Source organism: Naegleria fowleri (assembly GCF_008403515.1).
Source record: "Naegleria fowleri strain ATCC 30894 chromosome Unknown tig4, whole genome shotgun sequence".
Classification (NCBI taxonomy): Eukaryota; Heterolobosea; class Eutetramitea; order Acrasida; family Naegleriidae; genus Naegleria; species Naegleria fowleri.
This window is the reverse complement of record NW_025407936.1, coordinates 950,372-970,089: the sequence shown is the minus strand read 5'-3', so window position 1 is coordinate 970,089 and position 19,718 is coordinate 950,372. Positions and strand designations below refer to the sequence as shown.

At 36.6% G+C, this 19,718-nt stretch overlaps 10 protein-coding genes across 10 annotated transcripts; 2 read left to right on the top strand and 8 right to left on the bottom strand.

Moving 5' to 3' along the window:
- Window positions 1-419: 419 nt before the first annotated feature.
- FDP41_008026 (uncharacterized protein) lies at window positions 420-1,963 on the top strand (the record flags this gene model as incomplete). The annotated part of the gene is made up of 3 exons (XM_044711836.1): window positions 420-841; window positions 980-1,235; window positions 1,319-1,963. The coding sequence occupies 3 exons, from the start codon at window positions 420-422 to the stop codon at window positions 1,961-1,963; spliced, it is 1,323 nt and encodes a 440-aa protein (XP_044568824.1).
- Window positions 1,964-2,146: 183 nt separating this feature from the next.
- Window positions 2,147-4,384, bottom strand: FDP41_008025 (uncharacterized protein; the record flags this gene model as incomplete). The annotated part of the gene is made up of 3 exons (XM_044711835.1): window positions 2,147-3,272; window positions 3,373-3,638; window positions 3,707-4,384. The coding sequence occupies 3 exons, from the start codon at window positions 4,382-4,384 to the stop codon at window positions 2,147-2,149; spliced, it is 2,070 nt and encodes a 689-aa protein (XP_044568823.1).
- Window positions 4,385-4,430: 46 nt separating this feature from the next.
- FDP41_008024 (uncharacterized protein) lies at window positions 4,431-4,880 on the bottom strand (the record flags this gene model as incomplete). Its single annotated transcript, XM_044711834.1, has 1 exon — window positions 4,431-4,880. The coding sequence occupies one exon, from the start codon at window positions 4,878-4,880 to the stop codon at window positions 4,431-4,433; it is 450 nt and encodes a 149-aa protein (XP_044568822.1).
- A 2,566-nt stretch (window positions 4,881-7,446) lies between these two features.
- FDP41_008023 (uncharacterized protein) lies at window positions 7,447-8,874 on the bottom strand (the record flags this gene model as incomplete). Its single annotated transcript, XM_044711833.1, has 1 exon — window positions 7,447-8,874. The coding sequence occupies one exon, from the start codon at window positions 8,872-8,874 to the stop codon at window positions 7,447-7,449; it is 1,428 nt and encodes a 475-aa protein (XP_044568821.1).
- A 574-nt stretch (window positions 8,875-9,448) lies between these two features.
- Window positions 9,449-11,963, bottom strand: FDP41_008022 (uncharacterized protein; the record flags this gene model as incomplete). Its single annotated transcript, XM_044711832.1, has 2 exons — window positions 9,449-11,085; window positions 11,231-11,963. The coding sequence occupies 2 exons, from the start codon at window positions 11,961-11,963 to the stop codon at window positions 9,449-9,451; spliced, it is 2,370 nt and encodes a 789-aa protein (XP_044568820.1).
- A 246-nt stretch (window positions 11,964-12,209) lies between these two features.
- On the bottom strand, window positions 12,210-13,028 carry FDP41_008021 (uncharacterized protein; the record flags this gene model as incomplete). The annotated part of the gene is made up of 1 exon (XM_044711831.1): window positions 12,210-13,028. One exon carries the CDS (start codon window positions 13,026-13,028, stop codon window positions 12,210-12,212), a length of 819 nt encoding a protein of 272 aa, XP_044568819.1.
- A 696-nt stretch (window positions 13,029-13,724) lies between these two features.
- FDP41_008020 (uncharacterized protein) lies at window positions 13,725-14,747 on the bottom strand (the record flags this gene model as incomplete). Its single annotated transcript, XM_044711830.1, has 1 exon — window positions 13,725-14,747. The coding sequence occupies one exon, from the start codon at window positions 14,745-14,747 to the stop codon at window positions 13,725-13,727; it is 1,023 nt and encodes a 340-aa protein (XP_044568818.1).
- Window positions 14,748-14,942: 195 nt separating this feature from the next.
- On the top strand, window positions 14,943-15,560 carry FDP41_008019 (uncharacterized protein; the record flags this gene model as incomplete). The annotated part of the gene is made up of 1 exon (XM_044711828.1): window positions 14,943-15,560. The coding sequence occupies one exon, from the start codon at window positions 14,943-14,945 to the stop codon at window positions 15,558-15,560; it is 618 nt and encodes a 205-aa protein (XP_044568817.1).
- A 184-nt stretch (window positions 15,561-15,744) lies between these two features.
- Window positions 15,745-16,827, bottom strand: FDP41_008018 (uncharacterized protein; the record flags this gene model as incomplete). The annotated part of the gene is made up of 1 exon (XM_044711827.1): window positions 15,745-16,827. One exon carries the CDS (start codon window positions 16,825-16,827, stop codon window positions 15,745-15,747), a length of 1,083 nt encoding a protein of 360 aa, XP_044568816.1.
- A 236-nt stretch (window positions 16,828-17,063) lies between these two features.
- FDP41_008017 (uncharacterized protein) lies at window positions 17,064-18,504 on the bottom strand (the record flags this gene model as incomplete). The annotated part of the gene is made up of 2 exons (XM_044711826.1): window positions 17,064-17,135; window positions 17,245-18,504. The coding sequence occupies 2 exons, from the start codon at window positions 18,502-18,504 to the stop codon at window positions 17,064-17,066; spliced, it is 1,332 nt and encodes a 443-aa protein (XP_044568815.1).
- Between the last annotated feature and the right edge of the window lie 1,214 nt (window positions 18,505-19,718).

Below are 19,718 nucleotides of genomic sequence, written 5' to 3'. Positions count from 1 at the left end.
AACTACTAGTTCTCTAATAGAACTTTAATGCTCAATTAAATATGACAGTAGTGTTCCTTTCATGCTAAATTCGCATCTCTCCTTCTAAAGAACAATCTTGCCTGAAACGTCAGTTGTCAATCAGATATGGCAAGTTAACAGTCCACGAAGATTTACAAAGACAACTTTGGATATCATGATTTTCTTTTGGAAGAACTGGCATGAATTGCTTTTCAAATGAGACCTGTCATCTCATGTTCATGTCTGTTGAAAAGAAGGTCCGTGATGAGAGTTGAGAGATTTTTCCTTTCACACCAACAATTCCCAACACAAAACAAAAACACCTTCAACGACACAACTACAACAACCGCACTATTCAACAACTAATCGAACATTTGCTCAACCACTATCTCTCTGAAATCAATCACCGACGAGTTCCAATGTCCACTCTCGAACACTTCGAATTCCTTTCTCTCTTTTCAACCACTGCCACCACTGCCAACTCGAGTAACACCACAACAACCACCTCTCCCTTTGGTGATTACAACATTGTGGTCATTTCCCTCAATTCTCCTTTCGTCCTTATCTTTGGAATTCTTTTTCTCTCATCAGTCATTTCCTATCTCGTTCAACACAATACCATGAAGAGAAATCAACACATTTTGTTTTCCATTTTGTTTGTGTTGGAAAGTTTGGTGTGTGTTAACATGTTGACTAGAATTGCGAGTGAAGTGGCCATGTTGCATCCAGTTCCTTCAGAAGGAAGAGTCGCCAGTGTGGTCATTAAGATTTTTGATCGATGTTTTGTGAATATGGCTATTTATGTTGAAGTTGTGTTGATGGCTCATATTTGTTTTATGTTGTAAGTAGAAGTGTCTACAAGTTGTCTAATTAATTGGTTGTGTGTGTGTGTGATATTTATTCATTCATCGAATGGAAATGGTTTTGAATATGTTGTGTGAATGATGTTGGAATTTCTTGTGACAAATGAATCAAACAGTGCAGAGACATGTCGAGCGATTAACACATTTAGTGACGTGACTTTTGGTAGAATCAAAAAACTCATCATTTCATTTCTCTTCATTCTTGGATTCTTATTTGTTGCTTTTTGTGCATTCACAATATTGATGGGTGCTCTTTCGATTGCTAAATTACCAATTGATAATGCTGCTTTGAATTATGCAACCCTTGCTCTCTTTTTATGTGCTGCAGCATTGTTTTTTGGTTCGACTGTGACAGTGTCCATTCTCCTCAATGTAAGTTTGAACAGTTTCAATTGTTTGAATGAATTCACATGTGTGTGTCTCTTCGTTCATGATATTGAACTACTTCACAACAGATTGTCGGAAGAAAACTTTCTCAATCATTGCAAGACAGCAAACGCCGAATTAAGAACATGTTAAAATCTGCCACTTCGACCACCGTCAACACCACTTCGACTACAACTCTTTCTAAAGACCACCACTCGAAGGAGAATTTAGAACAAGAAAAAGTCAAGAGTGTGGAACAAATTAGAAATTACAAATTCAAAAAAGTTGCTCTCAGAAAAGCAATGGCCATTCAATATGGACTCACTTTCAGTTTATTCTTTCAATTTATTGGATTTATTTTCATTCCAATTTCATTGAGTTGGAATTATTCAATGAATTTCTTCCACATGTTGTACAATATTGGAATTTTGGTATTTATTGTGTTGATTTTAAGTATTTATCATCCAATGAGAGAAGTTCAGAAATTGTTTAGAGCTGACTCAGAAAAGAATTTACAACTATTGACTGCAAACAATGCCTCCAGTAAGCACTTGTCCACAACCAATTCTGCAGACAGTATGGGATCGAAACATTCCCTATCCATGTCACCAAGTAATACTTGTGAGATGTTGTCGATTGAGAATAACAAGACATTGTGTGCCAATTTTGTAGAACCAATTACATCTCCAATGAGTGATATTTCAACTTCAGATTTATCTGGCACAAGTGTGTAATAACTTCCAGATCTGTCTGTCGTGCACACCCTTCGATGTAGGTTAAGAGGAGAAGAAAAGCACTACAGTTGACCGAAAAGATTCTACAAGGTTGGATGGACTTTCATAGTTGTAACAATCATGTAAAAAGACTTCTCCACAATAATTGTAACAATAATAATAAATATAATTAAAACTAGATTCTCATGTTAAACCTTTCATTGGCACATTTATTGTTGTGAAATTCGATCTCCCAATATCTTTCTCAAATATGGATGTCTGTATTGTCTTGCCAATCGAGAGACATCCAAATGCAAATCCTTCTCTCACACGAACCTCTTTTCCATTAATGAATTCTTTGAAAATTTCAAATTCCTTCTTATAATGAGAAGAGGTTGCGTTTTGAAGAGAATGTTCAAACCAATCCGCCTCAGTCAAAATGACAAAATCATCGTCATCATCTTTCTCTGTTTGAATCATGCAAGTGTTGGTTGGATTTTGGTCTTTTGAATTTTCAGCATCTTTTTCGTCGATGTGTTGAAGAGTAGAATCTTTGATTTCAATGGATGTTGATTCATCATGATGAGAAGAGAAGTTTTGAATATCAGATGATTCATCCACAGACTTTTCAGCTGAAACGTGTGTTTCTTCACACAAGTTCGTTGCCTTTCCATTTTCAATGTCTAACAATGAATCTCTATTGTCATCAATATTTGAATTTTGTGTGACTGTGACTGATAATTGTTGTTGATCTTGTTCAGATCTTTCATTTAAGGCAATAATAATTGCATCTCTTTCCCTCTCAATAGTTTTTCTTGTCATGAAATACAATCCAATGATAATAATCAACAAAATTGGAATTTCCACCACAGCTGTCATAATTCTTTTCAACAAGACAGGCAACAAGACAATAATCGAAAATGGGAAAAATATAAAACAAATTCCAAAATTTTCCACAACCGTATTCAAAATATTTCCATTACTTTCCATCGATCTTTCATACCAATACATGATCAAATACTTGTCAATCAAGTATGTTAAAATAAAATACAGTAAAGCAACAATGTAAATGAGAGGAATGCAAGTTCCATAAAGTAAACACATCATGAGCATGGTAATTTTCATACTGTATTCAGCTTCATAGTCGAATACAGGTCGATGCCATTCTCCAGTTTTGAAATAATCTCTAATACTTGAAATGGTGTTGACAATCATTTCTAAACCTTTTGAGGTGATGGCCAAGACAATGGTTAAAATGATCAATTCAATGCTAATAAAGTTGAAAAAGTAAATTTCATTGTTGAAGGGTGGTAGTGAATTGAATATTCTCCTGTTGTGTATGTGAATTTAGATTTCAAATTACCAAAAATTAATATTCAAATCGATTTCAAAAAAAACTACCAAAATTAGTAATTTACATATTCACTTACCACACAGATTTGTAATAGGTCCAACCATATGGAAATATAATGGTGCTCAGTACAAAAAAGTAGGTCGTTCTTCTAAGAATTGTTTTTCTCTTATGAATATTCGTCTTGTGCTTTTCCCATTTCACCAATTTTTCCACCAATGGTTTAAACAACTCGTTAATCAGTGAAATAATTTCAGGAGAAAGTTCCAAAACAACCAATAATATTTTAAAGGTTATTTCTGTAGGTGTCTTTAGAACATTTTCAGCATAACCATAAATTTCAGTCTATGAATATATTTTGTGAATATTTCACATGTTGTGAAACAATGAAACTTTCAAAAATAAATTCTTACCTTATTTTGTGAGGCATACCATGGAATAGAACTGTTCAAAATGAGAACTGTATACACCACTAGTAACACTACAAATAAAATTATGTTCGAAATCAAGACACGAGAAGCTCTTTTGGAAGTGGAAATGTTTAAATTCTCAAAAAGGACATCGGATGCTTCACAGGCGGGTGCAAAGTTATATTGTTGAGAGGATCGACTCTCCTGGTCACTGGTTGGTGTTGTTGTTGGTATCGTTGAATGATGACTAGTTGTTCCAATAGGTAAACATTGTTTCAAGAATTTCACCAATTTTGAAAGAGTATTTGAAATGTACTTTTTAGAGATCAAAAATCCCATAAAATCAGTCACATATTCATCACAAACTGTTTTGGCTGTTGTCATGGAAAAGAAGGTTGCAAATGCATATCCAGTTCCAGTAATGTTTTCTTCTCTTCTCAATTCTAATAATTGTTTTTCAATTTGTTGAATATTTTCTTCACAATAACTCGAATAGGATTGTGTTCTGTAATAGATTTGAGAGCACAAATTTCTTAAAAGTGAGAATGGAGTGGTTTGTGATTCTTGTTCAATGGCTTGACGAAGTTTTCTCTGGAATTTTTCAAGCTGTTTTTCGAGAGTGGTAATTTTCTCAAAATCCAAACAAATGTGACAATCTACAATCGCATCTTTTCCAAACATTTCCTGCAATTCTTACAATAATTTTTCCTTATCTTTGAGATTCTTGTCAATATTTGAAATAAAGGCTTGCAAAATTGGAATTTCCTTTGATCATATGACGAGCTAATTTTCTTAATCTCAACATGAGTAATAGACCCAATATGGAAATAAGTCCATTCAAAATGTAAAACAGTAAAGTCCACCAACTTTTGTGAACATCAATGAACGCAATCGTAGTTCCTGTAAAATCTTTAAAGGAATAGTCGTAATGCTTGCTTGTCAAGTAAATTGGTAAGAGTAACACCAAAGAAATGCATCCACAAATGGTCACAAATAGCATGAAATATTTTTGAAACCATAAATAATAATAGACATCTGTTCCACACTGTTTCACAATATCACTATCAGATGCAAATAGAAATAATGATGGAAAGGCATCATAGACATGTTGAAGCAAGTCTTTAAGGTATTTTATAAATCGATGTGTGAAAAAAAGTTCCATCTTGAACGTTTTCATGCTGTTGGATGATGATAATTTTGATGAACAGTGGAAATTAACTTATTCCAAAGATGGTTTTCGAAATTATTTGAAATCATCATCGATGATCAATGAGCCACAATTTAGAAGCAAGCAAGCACATTGAAAGGAAGTGTTTTTTGTGGCAAAAGTTCCATTCAATCCATCCACCGTCAAGACACCAAATCTCAATCGATGTCTGTAATTAGGAGTTGCAGTAACAGATAAATCAGTAAACGACATGAACCCCTTTTTCATGATATAAATACTTTTTCGTTGGACATGGAATTCATATGAAAATAAACAACCTTGTTTGGTAATGTAATTTTGATCTGGATAAAATGCTCCATCATAAAATTGAGCATCACCATCATTATTTAGAGAATTTTCATTAATTTTAAATTATTGATAGTATATGAATAGTGTAAGAATAGTATTATAATAATAATATTAAATTATTAAATGAAAGGAATGAATATATTAACGAACCATTTATGGATCATCCGACCACCACAGCCACTATTGTGCACAGAATACTTATCATTCATGGATGGACATTTACTTGCATGATCTACAACTCCATTCACACAATGAGTTGGTATTTGTGAATACCATAGAAGCAACGTTTCATCCGTGTCCTCTTGAAGTGTTTTGTTATCATTCCTACTAGAACGAATATTTGTCGTGTAATTCCGCAAAAACCATAACTTCAAACAATAATAGATTAATATCAATGGGTTAATTGCTGTCTCCTCTTCAGGAAGTGTCACTTCTTTGGAGATGGAGTATCAACCAACAACCTTTATTGTTGTACAGTTGTCCCGAGAAATGGATACTAGAATGTGATGAAAAAACTCAAATTGCTTTGAGAAAAACCATATTGAATGGATAATAGTTCTGGGACGAATATAGATCATATAAATAAATTTGTTAGAATTATTCAATCAAATCATAAACAAATTGTTAATTTTGAAACAAATCAAGAATATTCATATCTACTTCACCGCAAGTGATCATAAAAAAAGGTTAGCTCAATAAAATTTTAAACAAGAAATTGATATTATACACCCACATCATTTTACACCAAAATTTCGAAAAAAACACAAATTGCTTCACAGATTTCTCCACAAGTTGATTCACAACAAGAGTCATCACAAGTAAGTAATTTGTTTTTTTTTGATATTATCTCATCATTATCAATCATTCTACTCTCGTAATCGGAACCGTATTAATTTTACCACAGGTATGTGTTTAATATAATTTCAAATTAATAATTATTATTATAAAAGACACAAGTGGCTGCATCATCATTTTGCACTCGATGCCACCAGCCACGACTGACAAATCACAAGGCCGTCTGCAAAGGTATAGTGGTCTGTGATGGTTCTTGTAGTTACCCGCGCTGCAAGATAAAGATGGAGAAGGAAGTGGAGGCCAAGAAGAAGGCTAAGAAGGCGAAAAAGTTGCTTGGACTGGAGAACATTAACAACAATACCAAACCGCAACAGTTTCAGAAGATAAAGAGCAAGGCTTGCAAGATGTCGAGCTTGGAAGTTTTTTAATTGAAGGGATACAAGACGTCGAGGGTATCAAGGCAAGCCCGTCAAAGAAGAGCAAGAAAGTGGAGTCGGATAGTGATTCCTCTGATTCCTCAGATTCAGATGATAGAATTACGGAGTTTGAAGAGAAGGTGAAGAAGATAGAGAAGAGTGTTAGGGAGTTGAAAGATATTTTCCGCTCTTTCAGATTGTTCTCTTTTACTCTTTGTTTGTGAGCAAATTTCTTTGTACAACAATAATAATAATCCAAGTTCCTTGAAAAACATCGCAATAATGCGACGGAAATATCGTTGACCGAATCACTATCTTTTTTAAATTTTACCCTAGGGAAAACTCATCGATGATAAGGCCAAAGTCAATCGCAGACACAAAAGTGTCAAAGAAAATCACTGAGCAAATCAATGATAAATAAGGCAAAAGCCAGTTAATACAACACAAAGTGTTGTTGAATTCTAAACGTAATGGGAGGGAGGGGAGTGTTGTTGTGGTGCCAGACTGTTGGGAAGCTGCAGTAGTGGTATTAGTTTGCTCTTTAGAGAGCTGTTTTGGTTGTGGATTTGTTGACATTTTTTAGCCATACTTTCAGTCAACCTTATTGTTTTCGTTACAAAACACATCCTTTCTTTTCAGAACATTCAATGTTGATTTTTTTGAGATTTGGAATTCCTTTCGAATTGGAATGGAATCTTTTTGGCTAACAACAAACTGTTCAGCTCGAATGTGTTTCGAAACAACAACACCCTACACCATTTTCTTATGTATGGGCAACGCAGTTTTTGGGTGATGCCAAGCCAGTTTCGCTGGAGAAAAGGATACTTTCGCTGGACTAATTCTAGTCCGTTTTCCAAACGAATCTCTGCTCACTCCTGGTGGGATTGCAGAGATTCACTTCACTTTAATGTGGTGACGAGAAATTAGAAGATTATAAATGGTGAATAACAATAATGTCGAAGGGTGATGTTGTTGATTTGCTTTTGAAAGGACAGAGCTCTGTTTATTTTCATCTTTTACGAGAAACAACACTTGCGAATCCATTCAGAAAACTTGGGAGATGCAATATGAACCAAAAATAAAATCATCTTAATGAACAAAATGAGAAGCAAGGCAGCAATTTCACTCTCTGAAAAACCTGCTCCCTCTCTCTTGTATCTGCTATCATGATTATAAGGTTTGAAGAGGGTGGTGGTGGAAGATGTATTTACAACTGGGGAAAAATCATGAAGAAATGCAAATGGAGAGGTTGCTGGTTCATCAAGGGAGGAGTCAAAAGATCTGACAGAAATTGATTCCTCTGTTGTTAAGGAGCGAGAGTCAGAGGTATCAGATTCTTGGTGTGGTTGTTGACTTGGTATGCCACTGCTACTGTTTGAGTTGGAACGTCTGGTTTTGACGCTACTGGATAAATATGTTGTTGATGATGTTGAAATTGTTGAACTTTTGTGTTGTGTACTATGGTGCTGATGATTGTTGTGGTGCTGATGATGTTTGTGTGGTTGGTGAGGTGGCTCTAATGTAACGTCGTGATGATGTCCACCCAGCAACAAATTTCTCAAAGGAACCGGCTGACGTTGCATCTGAAAATCGAGAAGTCTGTTGGCTGAGCTCGAATGTTTGGTTTGGGCATGCCATGAAGATCTTTGGGGTCGTAATAAAGTACATTTTCTTGCATGCTTGTGGGTCCTTAGCATGGGACGAGAAGGGTTATTGAGGATTTGTTTTGATGCAGAGGACGCAGAAGATGCAGAGGCTGCTGTTGATGTTAAAGAAGAGGTTTCACTGTCTCCTATTGCTTCACTTGTAGTGCCGTAAGGGGTCATTGCGTCGTTTGGTGTGTCTGATTTTACAAGTAACCTCCGATTCATCATTAAGGATGAATAAAGGCAAGATGAGGAGAGTGAAATGTTGTTGGTGTTGTTGTTGGTGGTGGTATTGCTGGGTACAGGAGTGATGGTGATGGAAGGATCTTGGGCATCGTTTGAGATGAAACAACTCAAAGAGTCGCCTTCATCCTCAATATCTGTAATGGTCATGGCCTCATGGGACGAATGCCGTCGTTGTCGTCCATGAGTAGGCTTGTACGCGAATGGACACAAAATAAAGGGTGAAGCTGGGGAGGAAGGGGTGAGAGGAGAAGTGATGGGGGAATAGAGGAGGGGGTTCAAATTTTCATGTTCATCACTGCCATCTTTTCCAAACAACTCTCGAGAGGAAATGATAGGGGTCATGGTGGTAGTGTTAGTGGAACCATTCTCCGGCATTTGGTCTGCAACATCCGTGAATGAGGAATTTCTGCTCATGTTGTTGTTGCTACTGTTCCTGCTCATGGTCCCCTCCGAAATCTTTCGATAGCTTCCTCGTCGGGAAAGTACCACCAAAGATCCTTCTACTTCTCGGGATGAGCTCTCTTCACGAGAAGAGTCTTTCATAACATTCATTCTGTCCAATTACTGTTTCACTCTTTTTGGAATAATAAAAGCAACGATTCTTCTTCAGATGATGATACAAATGATAGTTCTCTTCAGATGATGATACAAATGAAACTTCTCTGTCGGGCGCTCCAAGGCGTTAGTTATACTAAGGCAATCTGACGGTATTTTTTTTAGTGTTGTGGGAATCTTTTTCCGCTCCAGCTGCTGCGAGGATTCATGGACTCGAGAGCTCTCTTGCAGTGCAAGAATATTTCTTGGATAGGTGCAAGAATGGCAATGGTTCTGATCGAAACAGTCGTTGTCGTATGTTGTGGAGACATTATGTTTCGCCGTCTTCTGAATTCACAAGCCACGGCTTCTTAATTGGTCAACGGTGTTGCCTTTTGTACCCACAAACAGACACTAGACAGGAATAGAGACCCACCGTACTCGGAAATTGCTCCATAAAGGTTCGAAAGAATCTCTTATATCGACGACTGTTCGTGTTTGAAAACTTCTAGATTTGTGGTTTTAGAACCGCCTAAACACATCAAAAGTTCGTATCGCCAATGAAAAGGCCTTCACAAAAACCTTTCCATTCCTACGCATCAGATTCTCCATATCGATTCTTAAAATATTGTGCATAGGCCACTAATTGAATCAAGTTGTCGAGAAGAACATGATCCGATTCTTCCTCCAGTTCTTCTCTCTGAACATGTTGTTGGCGAGGAGGATGACGATCCCAAACTTCATCTCCACCTGATGTTGCCTTGCTCTCTCTTCGGTGAGCGAAGAATCGACACACAGGTTCAAATGCTTCACGTGCCAAATGAATGCTCTTTTCGTATTTCATGAGAGAACGATGAAGAGAGAGAAGTTGCTTGTTCTTTTCAATGGTTTCTGGATTTGTGATGGTATTGTTGGTCGTGATGGTCGTTGAAGCCGCGATTGAAGAGGATCCTGCAGTCGTACGATTGCTATCGAGGTTGGAAATGTCGTCAGAAATCGAGTCCATGTCACTGGCAATGCTTTGGTTGGATCCATCATGAAAAGTCTTACTTTCTATCAATGCCAAGGGTGCATTTCCCATAATGAGTTCAATCAAAATGGAAATCACAATATTGGCGATTTGTTTGAATACTTGACACATGTGAACAATGGTTTCACCGTTGGAAAACTCTTTTGAGGAATCTCCATGCATCATCTCACTGGTCTTCTTTCCACATAGAGGTGTCATAAATGTCACCATGTCTGAAATGGTTCTCAAATTCACAATCAGAGTGGTCATGAAAAAATCAGAAAAGTCCTTAATGGCCATTAATTCGTTCAAAAGTACCTCTCGATTTTTTCTCGCAATCACGAGAAGCATTCGGAGAGTGAGACATGTCATGTCAGAGTCTACAAAGACCATAATTTCTTTTCTCGTTGTTGTGTTTGTTTCCGTATTTGAACTTTCATTATTCGTTTCAACAGATTCAATCACTTGAATTTGTTTTTTTGTGACATTATTTGTGGAAATGACAGAAATCCACTTGATAAAAGAGAATAATCGTCCTGAAATAATGGCCTCTTTCTTGTCACTATTCGAATAGAATAATGATTCCAATAAATCCTTTTCTTGTTTTTCTGACGCAAATTCTGAGAGTAGTCTCTCTCGCATCAAATCACTCTGAACCGCTACATATAATAATCTCATGATGAGAATACTCTGTTTCAACCATTGTTGGTCTTCCATCGTTTTGAAAAAGGCATTCTTGTTTAAATTTTGTGAAACTCTCGAGAGAAGCATATCCCAAAACAGTGGCACTGATTTCACATGATCGAAAAATAAACATCGAAATTCTGGATTGTTCAAAGTGAAAATGAGCAACATTTGTAACGCATAATTGCAAGTAGAGTATTCGTGTCGAGTGAGCATTTCTGTGTCATTGTTTTGAATAAATACTCCAAAATTTGAGACCTTTCCATTTTGAGATGGATTAGAGCCACCATTATGCATCGAGTACTTCTTCACATGCAATAAAAATAGACTCAAGAAATTGCTGAGATTCTTATTTTCATTTCTTCGTTGTGGAATCATTTCAAGAAAGATTCGATTATTGAAATTCGAGTAACTAAAGAGACTCCACAAAATGCTATAAACATGTGGCAAACAAATGTGCAATTCTGGTCGTTTCTGATAGCACAACAGTCGATCGAGTGAATTGAAAAAGAGTGCCTCAAGAGTTGAATTTTGAACTATATGTGTATACACATGCCAATTATGTGAAATTGTGTGAAATTTTGATGATCATGTGTGCCATAATAATGGTCACAAGAAATCATGATGTTGTTATGGAATGATCAAAACCATCATTCACTCGAATATATATATAATACATACATCTCAACTCATTGACATACATTAAAAACAAAGGTCCATAAATTCGATCACTCAACAAGAATGCCAACATGAAATTCGAGCACTCAATCACATCCTCTCGAAACACTCTCTCATCCCCAGACATGAGCAAAATTCGTAACATGTTCTTGTAAAAATCATTTTGAAAATGAGGAGGATCTAAATGAATCTGTGTGGACATGGTTGATGTGGCTATTGTTGTTGACATTAAAAGAGCAGTGCCATTGTTGTTGTTGTCGTTGCTCTTTTGAACTGAATTGTTGTTATTATTATTACTATTATTATCGTCATCATCATTGTCTTCATCACAACGACGACGACTTCCAGTTTTCACATCAACATTCACATCCTCCTTCTCATATTGCTCCCATAAAAGATCCACATAATTCTTCATCATTTGATAGATCAATACAAGTCCATTCCGAAGTGTTAATTGTGCTTTAGGTGAGACTGATTCTTTACATCGATCAGCTGCCACATAGAGCAATGAAAAAATCTGTCCAATTAACATTTCCATGTCGTTGAATTGAAGAATTTCTCGGAACGTTTCTTTGGGAAGACATTTGGTGGAGTGAAAAGGTCCTGAAATGTCTAACAAGATGTGACTCCAGTTGAAGTGAGCCCATTTCCGAGAACGGAGTGGTTGAATGCCCAGATCGAATTCTTGTTGAATTTGTTCCTCTGTGCTTGTGAAAAGAGAGGACAGAAAGGACATTTTTTTGGTAATCACACGCGTGTATCATGACGATTGTAATGGTGACGTTCTCTTTTGCAGCATGATTGTAATTGTGACCTTGACATTGGCATTTTAGAAAAAGAAGCTGGAAAATGTGTGTGTTTGGAAAATTGCATCTTCCTTGAGCAAGGAAGAATGACGATTTTGCTGAAAAATGTTTTTTAATAATCCAATAATAATGTGAATGAACATTAAATCATTCCTTTCAATTTTTCCTAGAAAGATTTAAAGGCAACTATCTCTAGGTGGTTCGCTAATTGGCATTGTACGATGAGTCCTGAGGCTGCTCTTACATTTAAAGTTTGCTGTATCCTCAACATATCTGACTTGATAATTGATAATCTTTGGAATTCTGTGGACCTGAGTATTTGGAATTCGCTTGACAGGCAAAACATCCTTAGTGATGGCTTGCTGTTCTCTCCTCTTTTCTCTCTCTTCTCGAGTCATTTCGGCATTTGCAATATTTCTTCCGTATTTACGACGAACAATCGGATCCTTTACAAATGGTTCCTCACCTTCAAAGTGGAATTGAAGTTGAGTTTGTTTTTCAATATCAGCCAAACGAGGGGCCACTACAATATATTTTCTATTGTAAACTTCGTCATAGGCAAAGTGCACCCATCCATCACGAATAGCATGGAGCGTATAGTCCTTGCCTTGTGCAACATTGTATCCGGGCCAATATCTATTACCTCGTTGTCTGACTAATACTTCACCAGCTTTCACTCGTTGTCCTTGCAATCTTTTGAGACCCAGTCTTTTTGAATGAGAGTCTTTGGTCTTTTGTGTAGAACCACCACTCTTCTTTGAAGCAAAACGAACTTGATGTTGAGAGGCCTCACAAATGGAATTAATTAAAAACGATGAACAATTTGTTATTGTGCTGGAAATTGTTGTTTGTACCGACGATGATGATGGATGAGAGAAGAGGAATGATGTAGCAGCTGCCGCAGCCATACGATGAGAGGAAGGCTTGCCGCTCATCATCACAGCAGTCATCATGGCCGATGACGAAAAGAGAGAATTGCTGATGAATTTCTTCATTTTTTGTGGTTGTTTTTTGAAACAATTTTATTGTTTTTCTAATGATGATGAGAAGACGCGACAACGGAGCTCTGTTTGCTATAAACGAGGTCTTTTCAGGAGAATGTTCATCTTGGAATTAATTGGAGATGTCCGAAAAAATCATTTGAAAATGGAATTTCAAAAGAGTTTGACTGTGAACAGTTGCACTCGAGTAATTACGAATGTCTTTGCTTTTGAAAACATTCAATGATGAATGGAAATCCAAAATACATTAATAAATTCACCTCCGAATAGATGATCAATTATTATTATTATTCAATTCCACTTCAAAACATATCCCGAATGATAAATATTATATTCTTTCAAAGTCTTTTCATAATCCACTTCTTTTCCACAATAATACAAAGCAGATCCAGGAGCACTCGATAACATGATCACTCTCTCTTTAATGTCTTGCATGGTATCCTCCATCGGATCACAAGGAATGAATAAAATCTTGTTTTTCGTTTTCACGAATATTTTCATTTTTCTGTGAACATAATTTTTCCATCAAAACCAAATTGTTCATGATGAGCGATATCTCAATGAAATATTAAACGCATCTATTGAGGAAGTGAGCAATAAAGTTTTCAAAACAAAGGTGAATTCACAACATCTGTGACAACATCACAGGAATGTGGCACTTTCCAAGAAAATGATTGAATATTTAATTCTTCACATTATCATTCTGTCGTTCATTTTCAAAGTGTTTGGATTTCCATCCCAAGGCAAAACGCTTACCACATGTCTTCCACACACTACTGAAACGACAGGCCGACAAGTGCTACCTGCATACTCTGAATATTCCACACGATGTACTTTACCATCCGCTAAATACACATGAAGGTCGATATTACTTCCTCGAACTCGAGATTTGAATCCAATCAATTGCCCTTCTTTGTTAGCTGTTGATACTTGATAAGAGGTTTTTCCATGGAGAACAGGAGCATTAGATTTTACACAGTAACCAAATCTCGTATAGGTCTCTAACGGTTCTGTAGAGTCAGGTACATTACTTTTAACACCCACTAAAATACTCCAAGCATTGGTGTCGACTTCTTTGCTAAATTTGGTTAATAAAATTGACCAACACTCAACGACATTTTGCTGAATTGCATAATTGACAAAATATGACTTCCAAAAACCATCATTGGAGGCCATGACCGAATGATTCAAATGAGTAGCAACATCATTATGTATCGTCTTGTATGACGTATGATTCATTTTACAAAATACAAACTTCCTGAATGAAATATACTGCAATTTCAATATCATTGAACGAGCTTTCATCCTTGTCTTGTTATCATTTAACTGGAGAACATTTTTCTTCCATTTATGCAAATGTGGAGCAACAACTTCATCCATACATGTATCCAGTAAACAATTATTCGAATCCAAACGTTGAAACATTCGGTTTCTAAATTGCCAATAACCTCTTATAAAATTATCACAAATGATTGAGTGATCGTTTTCATTGAAATGACTCAAATAAGATGCCTGTTTCACTTGTTTCTCTACTTGATGATCCAAAGCCTTCATTTTCGCTTCCCAAATTTCTGGATTCTTCACCAATTGTTCATACAAATATCTGCATGACAATCCGAATGATAACCATGAAGCATCATCAAGAAATGGAATGATCAAATCATACAATAAAACGTTACAATCAAGATCAAGAAGTTGATAATGTTGTTTCATTTGAATTTTTTTAAGGTTTTTCTTACAATTTCATTTCTGAACGAAGTAAAAACCTTTCAATTCCAAAATGAAACAAATATCCATTCAGGTAAAGCATCACTTTTTATCAATAATACTGGTACGAAAATAAAAGATAAAGAAGAGATTTTAATCAATTAGTGAAATGTAAATGTGTACATTAATTTCATCAAAAAAATGTCAGAAATTGATGGTGAGGAGGAAGATTTTGATCAAGAGCAAGAAGAAGAGGAAATCTCCGATGAAGATGAAAATGATGAAGAATACATTGAAACTGACTCGGAAGAAGAAGAAGGAAAAGTTAAACACCATCATCATGAGGATGATGAATTATCGGATGAACAAGAAGAGGATAAGGATTTTCCAAACTTTACTGACGGTCTCACTCTGCAAGGTAGACTTCAAGTAAAGAATGCTCGAAAATTATATTTTGATGAAAAACAAAGAGAATATAACGCAATGGTTGCGAAAGAAGTGTCGTCCAAAGTGAAACAAAAGTGGAACGACATTATTTCGAATCAACAAATTGCGTCTGGGGGATTTGATTTTCAAGTTTTGAAGAATTTATTGGATTCACAATCAGATATAGGCACTGAAACATCGAATGTCTCACGTCAACAATCTCTCGAAGGACAATTAGACATTAAACAGAGAGGAGACCATTGGAATTACACGATTGGCTTGAATGAAACTAATCACCATGACGAAGAGAATGAGCAAGCTAATGAGAACACTGACGAAGAAGACAATGAGGAAGACGAAGAAATTACCGACGATGATGATGACGAAGATTAAGTTTTTCAAGCATGCATGGAGTACGCTTTTGAGAGTTACAACAGGGATGGGCATACGAGCAGGAGTGACCTTTGCATGACATTATTGTTCATCAAGAGTGTCACAAGTGGTTCTATTGTGGCAACCACATTTTATAATAATACTCGAATTATAACTTAAATGAATTTATTGAGGATCAAGGTGGTTACTTCTTTTGACCTTTCTTTTGATATCCCTTATTTCCACCACCACCTCTTGATGATTGTGCGTTAGATGGTGCAGGGAACATGCAAGCAAAAATTCTGCATGGAGCTCCATGAACGTCAGCTCCGTTATATAAAAGACATTCACGAACACTTTCCCAATCCTTGAAATGAATCAAGAATTGATTCTTATTGCTCTTTGAACTCTCTATCGAAACAAGACTTCCACATTCCTCCACGTAGGACCACAATTCTTCTTCAGTGATTGGAGAACCTTTCACAACCATCAAACAAGCCTTGTCGTTCTCACATGCATGGCGAATATGAATTGGAAGACCTTCAATGATAGCTCCGTTGTAGTCTTCAAAGACATGAGGATTCTCAATGTCCTTTTCAAAAACAACAATGGCAGATTTTGGACCTGTCAAGGTTGCAGTTGCAGATGATTGTTGTTGTTGTGGTTGATTGTTATTTCTCTGAGCATTTCTCAATGCATGATTGGCCAACATTTCAGAATCCTTTCCTGAAATATTCTTTTGGAAAATTAGAATTCGTTTCACTTTTTGACCAGGAGTTGCAGTGTCCTCGGCAATTTCATTCATGCATCCATTGAGAATAATTTCATCAACAGAAAGTGCTAAATTGGAAACCAGTAATGTATTCTTGTAGACTTTGGAAGAATTGGAAGAAATTTTGGTAAGAAAGGTTGGATCTTGAGTCGCATTGATATATTCCTCAGTGTCATTAATTTCCTTCTTTGGTTTTTTAGAGAGAGATTCAAGAGAAGCTTCATCGGATCCGTTCGTGTTGGAATCGGTCGTATTCGTGGTGCTGTTGGTGGTGGTATTACCATCATCCTTCTCTGCTTGTTTACGTTTACTTCCCTTCTTCTTTGTGTTATTATTTGCTACTGTAGTTGTGGTTGTTTTATTAGCAGTGGAAGTTGTAATTTCATCATCATCCACCATCTTATCGGTGGTGGTCGTGGTGATTTCCGTGAGGGTGATGGTTTCCTCGGATGGTGTTGGTGCCACCTTGTTTTGTTGTTGTTGTTTCTTGTTTGCCTTTGTCTTGTTTTTGCCCATTTTTTTTGAATCAAATTTTTTATGGAACCCATCAAACAACAAGCTTACAACAAACAAGATGAAGAACACTCGGCTTTTAGGTGTTGGTGCAAAAGGTGTGGTTCAAAAACACACATTCATGTGAGGATTTTACGATTTTATTGAGGTCATGTCATGGAATCTATTGAGATGGCCATGGGGTGGTCAGAAAGAGAGAATAATTTTTCAAAGATTTTAACATTCATCTTCTTCTTCTTCTAGTAAGACAATTCTTGAGTCGAATAGAATTGTTTGTACCATCTTCGCAATTTCATCACTGGTCCATCATTCTAATCATATCATTGGTTCATATTATAAAATTAATATATAGATTGAATAGATACGTGAACAACAACTCATCATTCACACACAAACCCCTATCACACCATTGCTACTTACCTTCACTAACAATGGTTTTTTCATGTACATCTTATTTTCCCACACCAAAATGTCATTCTGCCACTGAGCAACCCAATTTCCAACAATATACCACACCAACATTCTTGGAATCTTATTTTCAGCAAATGCCACAAATCCAACATCTAAACTCGTGACACCTGTTGGAGTGTGTGTATGAAAGAGGTAAATCCTTCCAAAGTTTCCATCGAATTGGAAAAGGGTTAGTCCTCCTGGTCCATAAAATGTAATTTGAGCATCTACCTTCGTAGAGGTGAGTTTTCTTCCAAATACCTCTAAACATGCTTGATTTTTGAAATAGGCAATATGTTTTTCAGTGGGAGAGAGTTCAAAACTTGCCTTATGAATGATTTTGACAAATGGCACTGGAATGGATCTTCCAATACAGGAACGAGGCCCTGTCCATGGCAATGCCATCTCTCCATGCAAGGGTTGAAAATGTTGAACATCGGCAGAATTCTCTGCAAAATCTTGTATATTCATTCGAATGTCTTCATAGACGAAATTTCCATAATGATAATACTTGCACTCTTGAGGTGAAACATCAAGATCTGGGATGGAAATGGGATCATAGGAAGGAGGTTCTCTCTCTGAATGATACCACACCAAGATCATTCCATACTTTTCCACACAAATCCATGGAGTGGAGCCATTTCCTGTTTTAGCACAGGATGGAATTGAACCTTCCGAATAAGGAATATTCACACATTGTCCATCCTTATCAAATTCCCAATGATGAAAGACACAACGTAAATGATTTCCAATGACCTTTCCTTGAATGCCTAAATTGGCTCCCAAATGTGGACAATAAGCATCCAACACTCCAACGACAGGCTTTTCATTCTCCCTTAATTGCTGACCTCTGAAAATCACCAATTCTTTCCCAAAATAATTCACTAATTTGGATTGACCTGGAGAGAGATCACTCGAATTACATAGACGATACCATCCGTTAGGGTATTGTTGAATGTATGAATCGGCACGTTCTTTTTCTACTTGTTGTTTCGAAGGATTGAATGAAGATGGAGAAGCACGATGTGGTTGTCCCTGACTGGAACATGAACGAGAGAGGAGGAAAACAGTGAGAAGGAGAATATTGATGGAAAGACTGAGAAGGAGAAGTAAGGAGGAAGTGCTGCTGCTAGACGACGTGGTGATGGATGGAAACGACGAGTCTTCGGTTGCTGTGGACACGACACTTGTTAGGAATGGAGTTAAAGAAGAGAGCAGCGAGTTGAGCATGATGAATGTGACTAGAAATATCCAAGACGACACCAAGGTTTGAAAATGATGTGATCTCCACAACAACAAGTGGTTACAGGAAGAGAGTTTCAAACTGTGACTCAGAAGAAGGAGAAGCAAAGGGTTTTTTTGAGATGTGGCAAACTGTCAGACAGCAGACACCTGAAAAGAAGTTTGTGCTTGCGGAAGTCCTCTGTTGTTTTTACAACTTTTTATTGATGGCTACAAACCGAAAAGGAATAATTAATCATGGAGGAGCTCCTTTGATTTCTCACATGTTCATCCACCGATTTCGAATTCATGCAATTCCTATTACAACATCGGAGCGTGAATGTTGATTGAAAAACTGTGCGTCTCTTCTCGTACTTTTCGTTGTCGTGATTGCGAGTGGACGACCACAAGCTTGTGAAATATTAGACTTTGAGGAAGGATGCATTTACTGTTTGAGACACACACGCGCTCAGACAATGTCTGGAATAAATGATGCTCAAGTCGAGACACTAGCCAGATCCAAGCTTACTCTTTCTACAGATGAGAATGAGATCGGGCAATAGTCCTTAGCCATTTATTTACTACCCTGCAAATGAATCTAATTTGGTCTTGAATGACCTCAAGCTGGAATGGTTCCTCTTGTTCGAATCACTATATGTATTACCACCTGTTTCAAAGACATTCCAAAGATGAATATATACCTACAGAAGAAATAAGTCATCTCTTTCAATCAAATAGAAATGTCATAAATACACATGATTACATTTTTATATGTTACAAATGATGATACAAATTTTGAATTTATGATGGATCTCAAAATCGAATTGAAAACCACCAATCTCGTGTTGTTCGTGATGATGACAATTTGTTTTCATCATCATTGCTGAAAGGTTCGGGCAATTTCATTCGCTCTCCTCTCGGTATTTTACATTGTGGATATAGTTTTTACATATACAATGTGGATACATCTGATCACTAGTTGTCACCACTAGTTTTGAATCTTCTCGAATTGAGTCGACCAGTACTCGGTACATTTGCTTCTTTCATTTCTCGATGGAAGGTTGAAGCAAGCGTACATTTGTTCGAGAATTCGTTCTTGAGGAGATGATTGGGGCATGGATGATGATTGGCTAGTGTTCTTCATGGTTCTTGATGTTAAATAATGTTGTGGTAATGATGATGATACAAGTGAGGATTTTTTGTTGTTAATTATCATGTCCGCA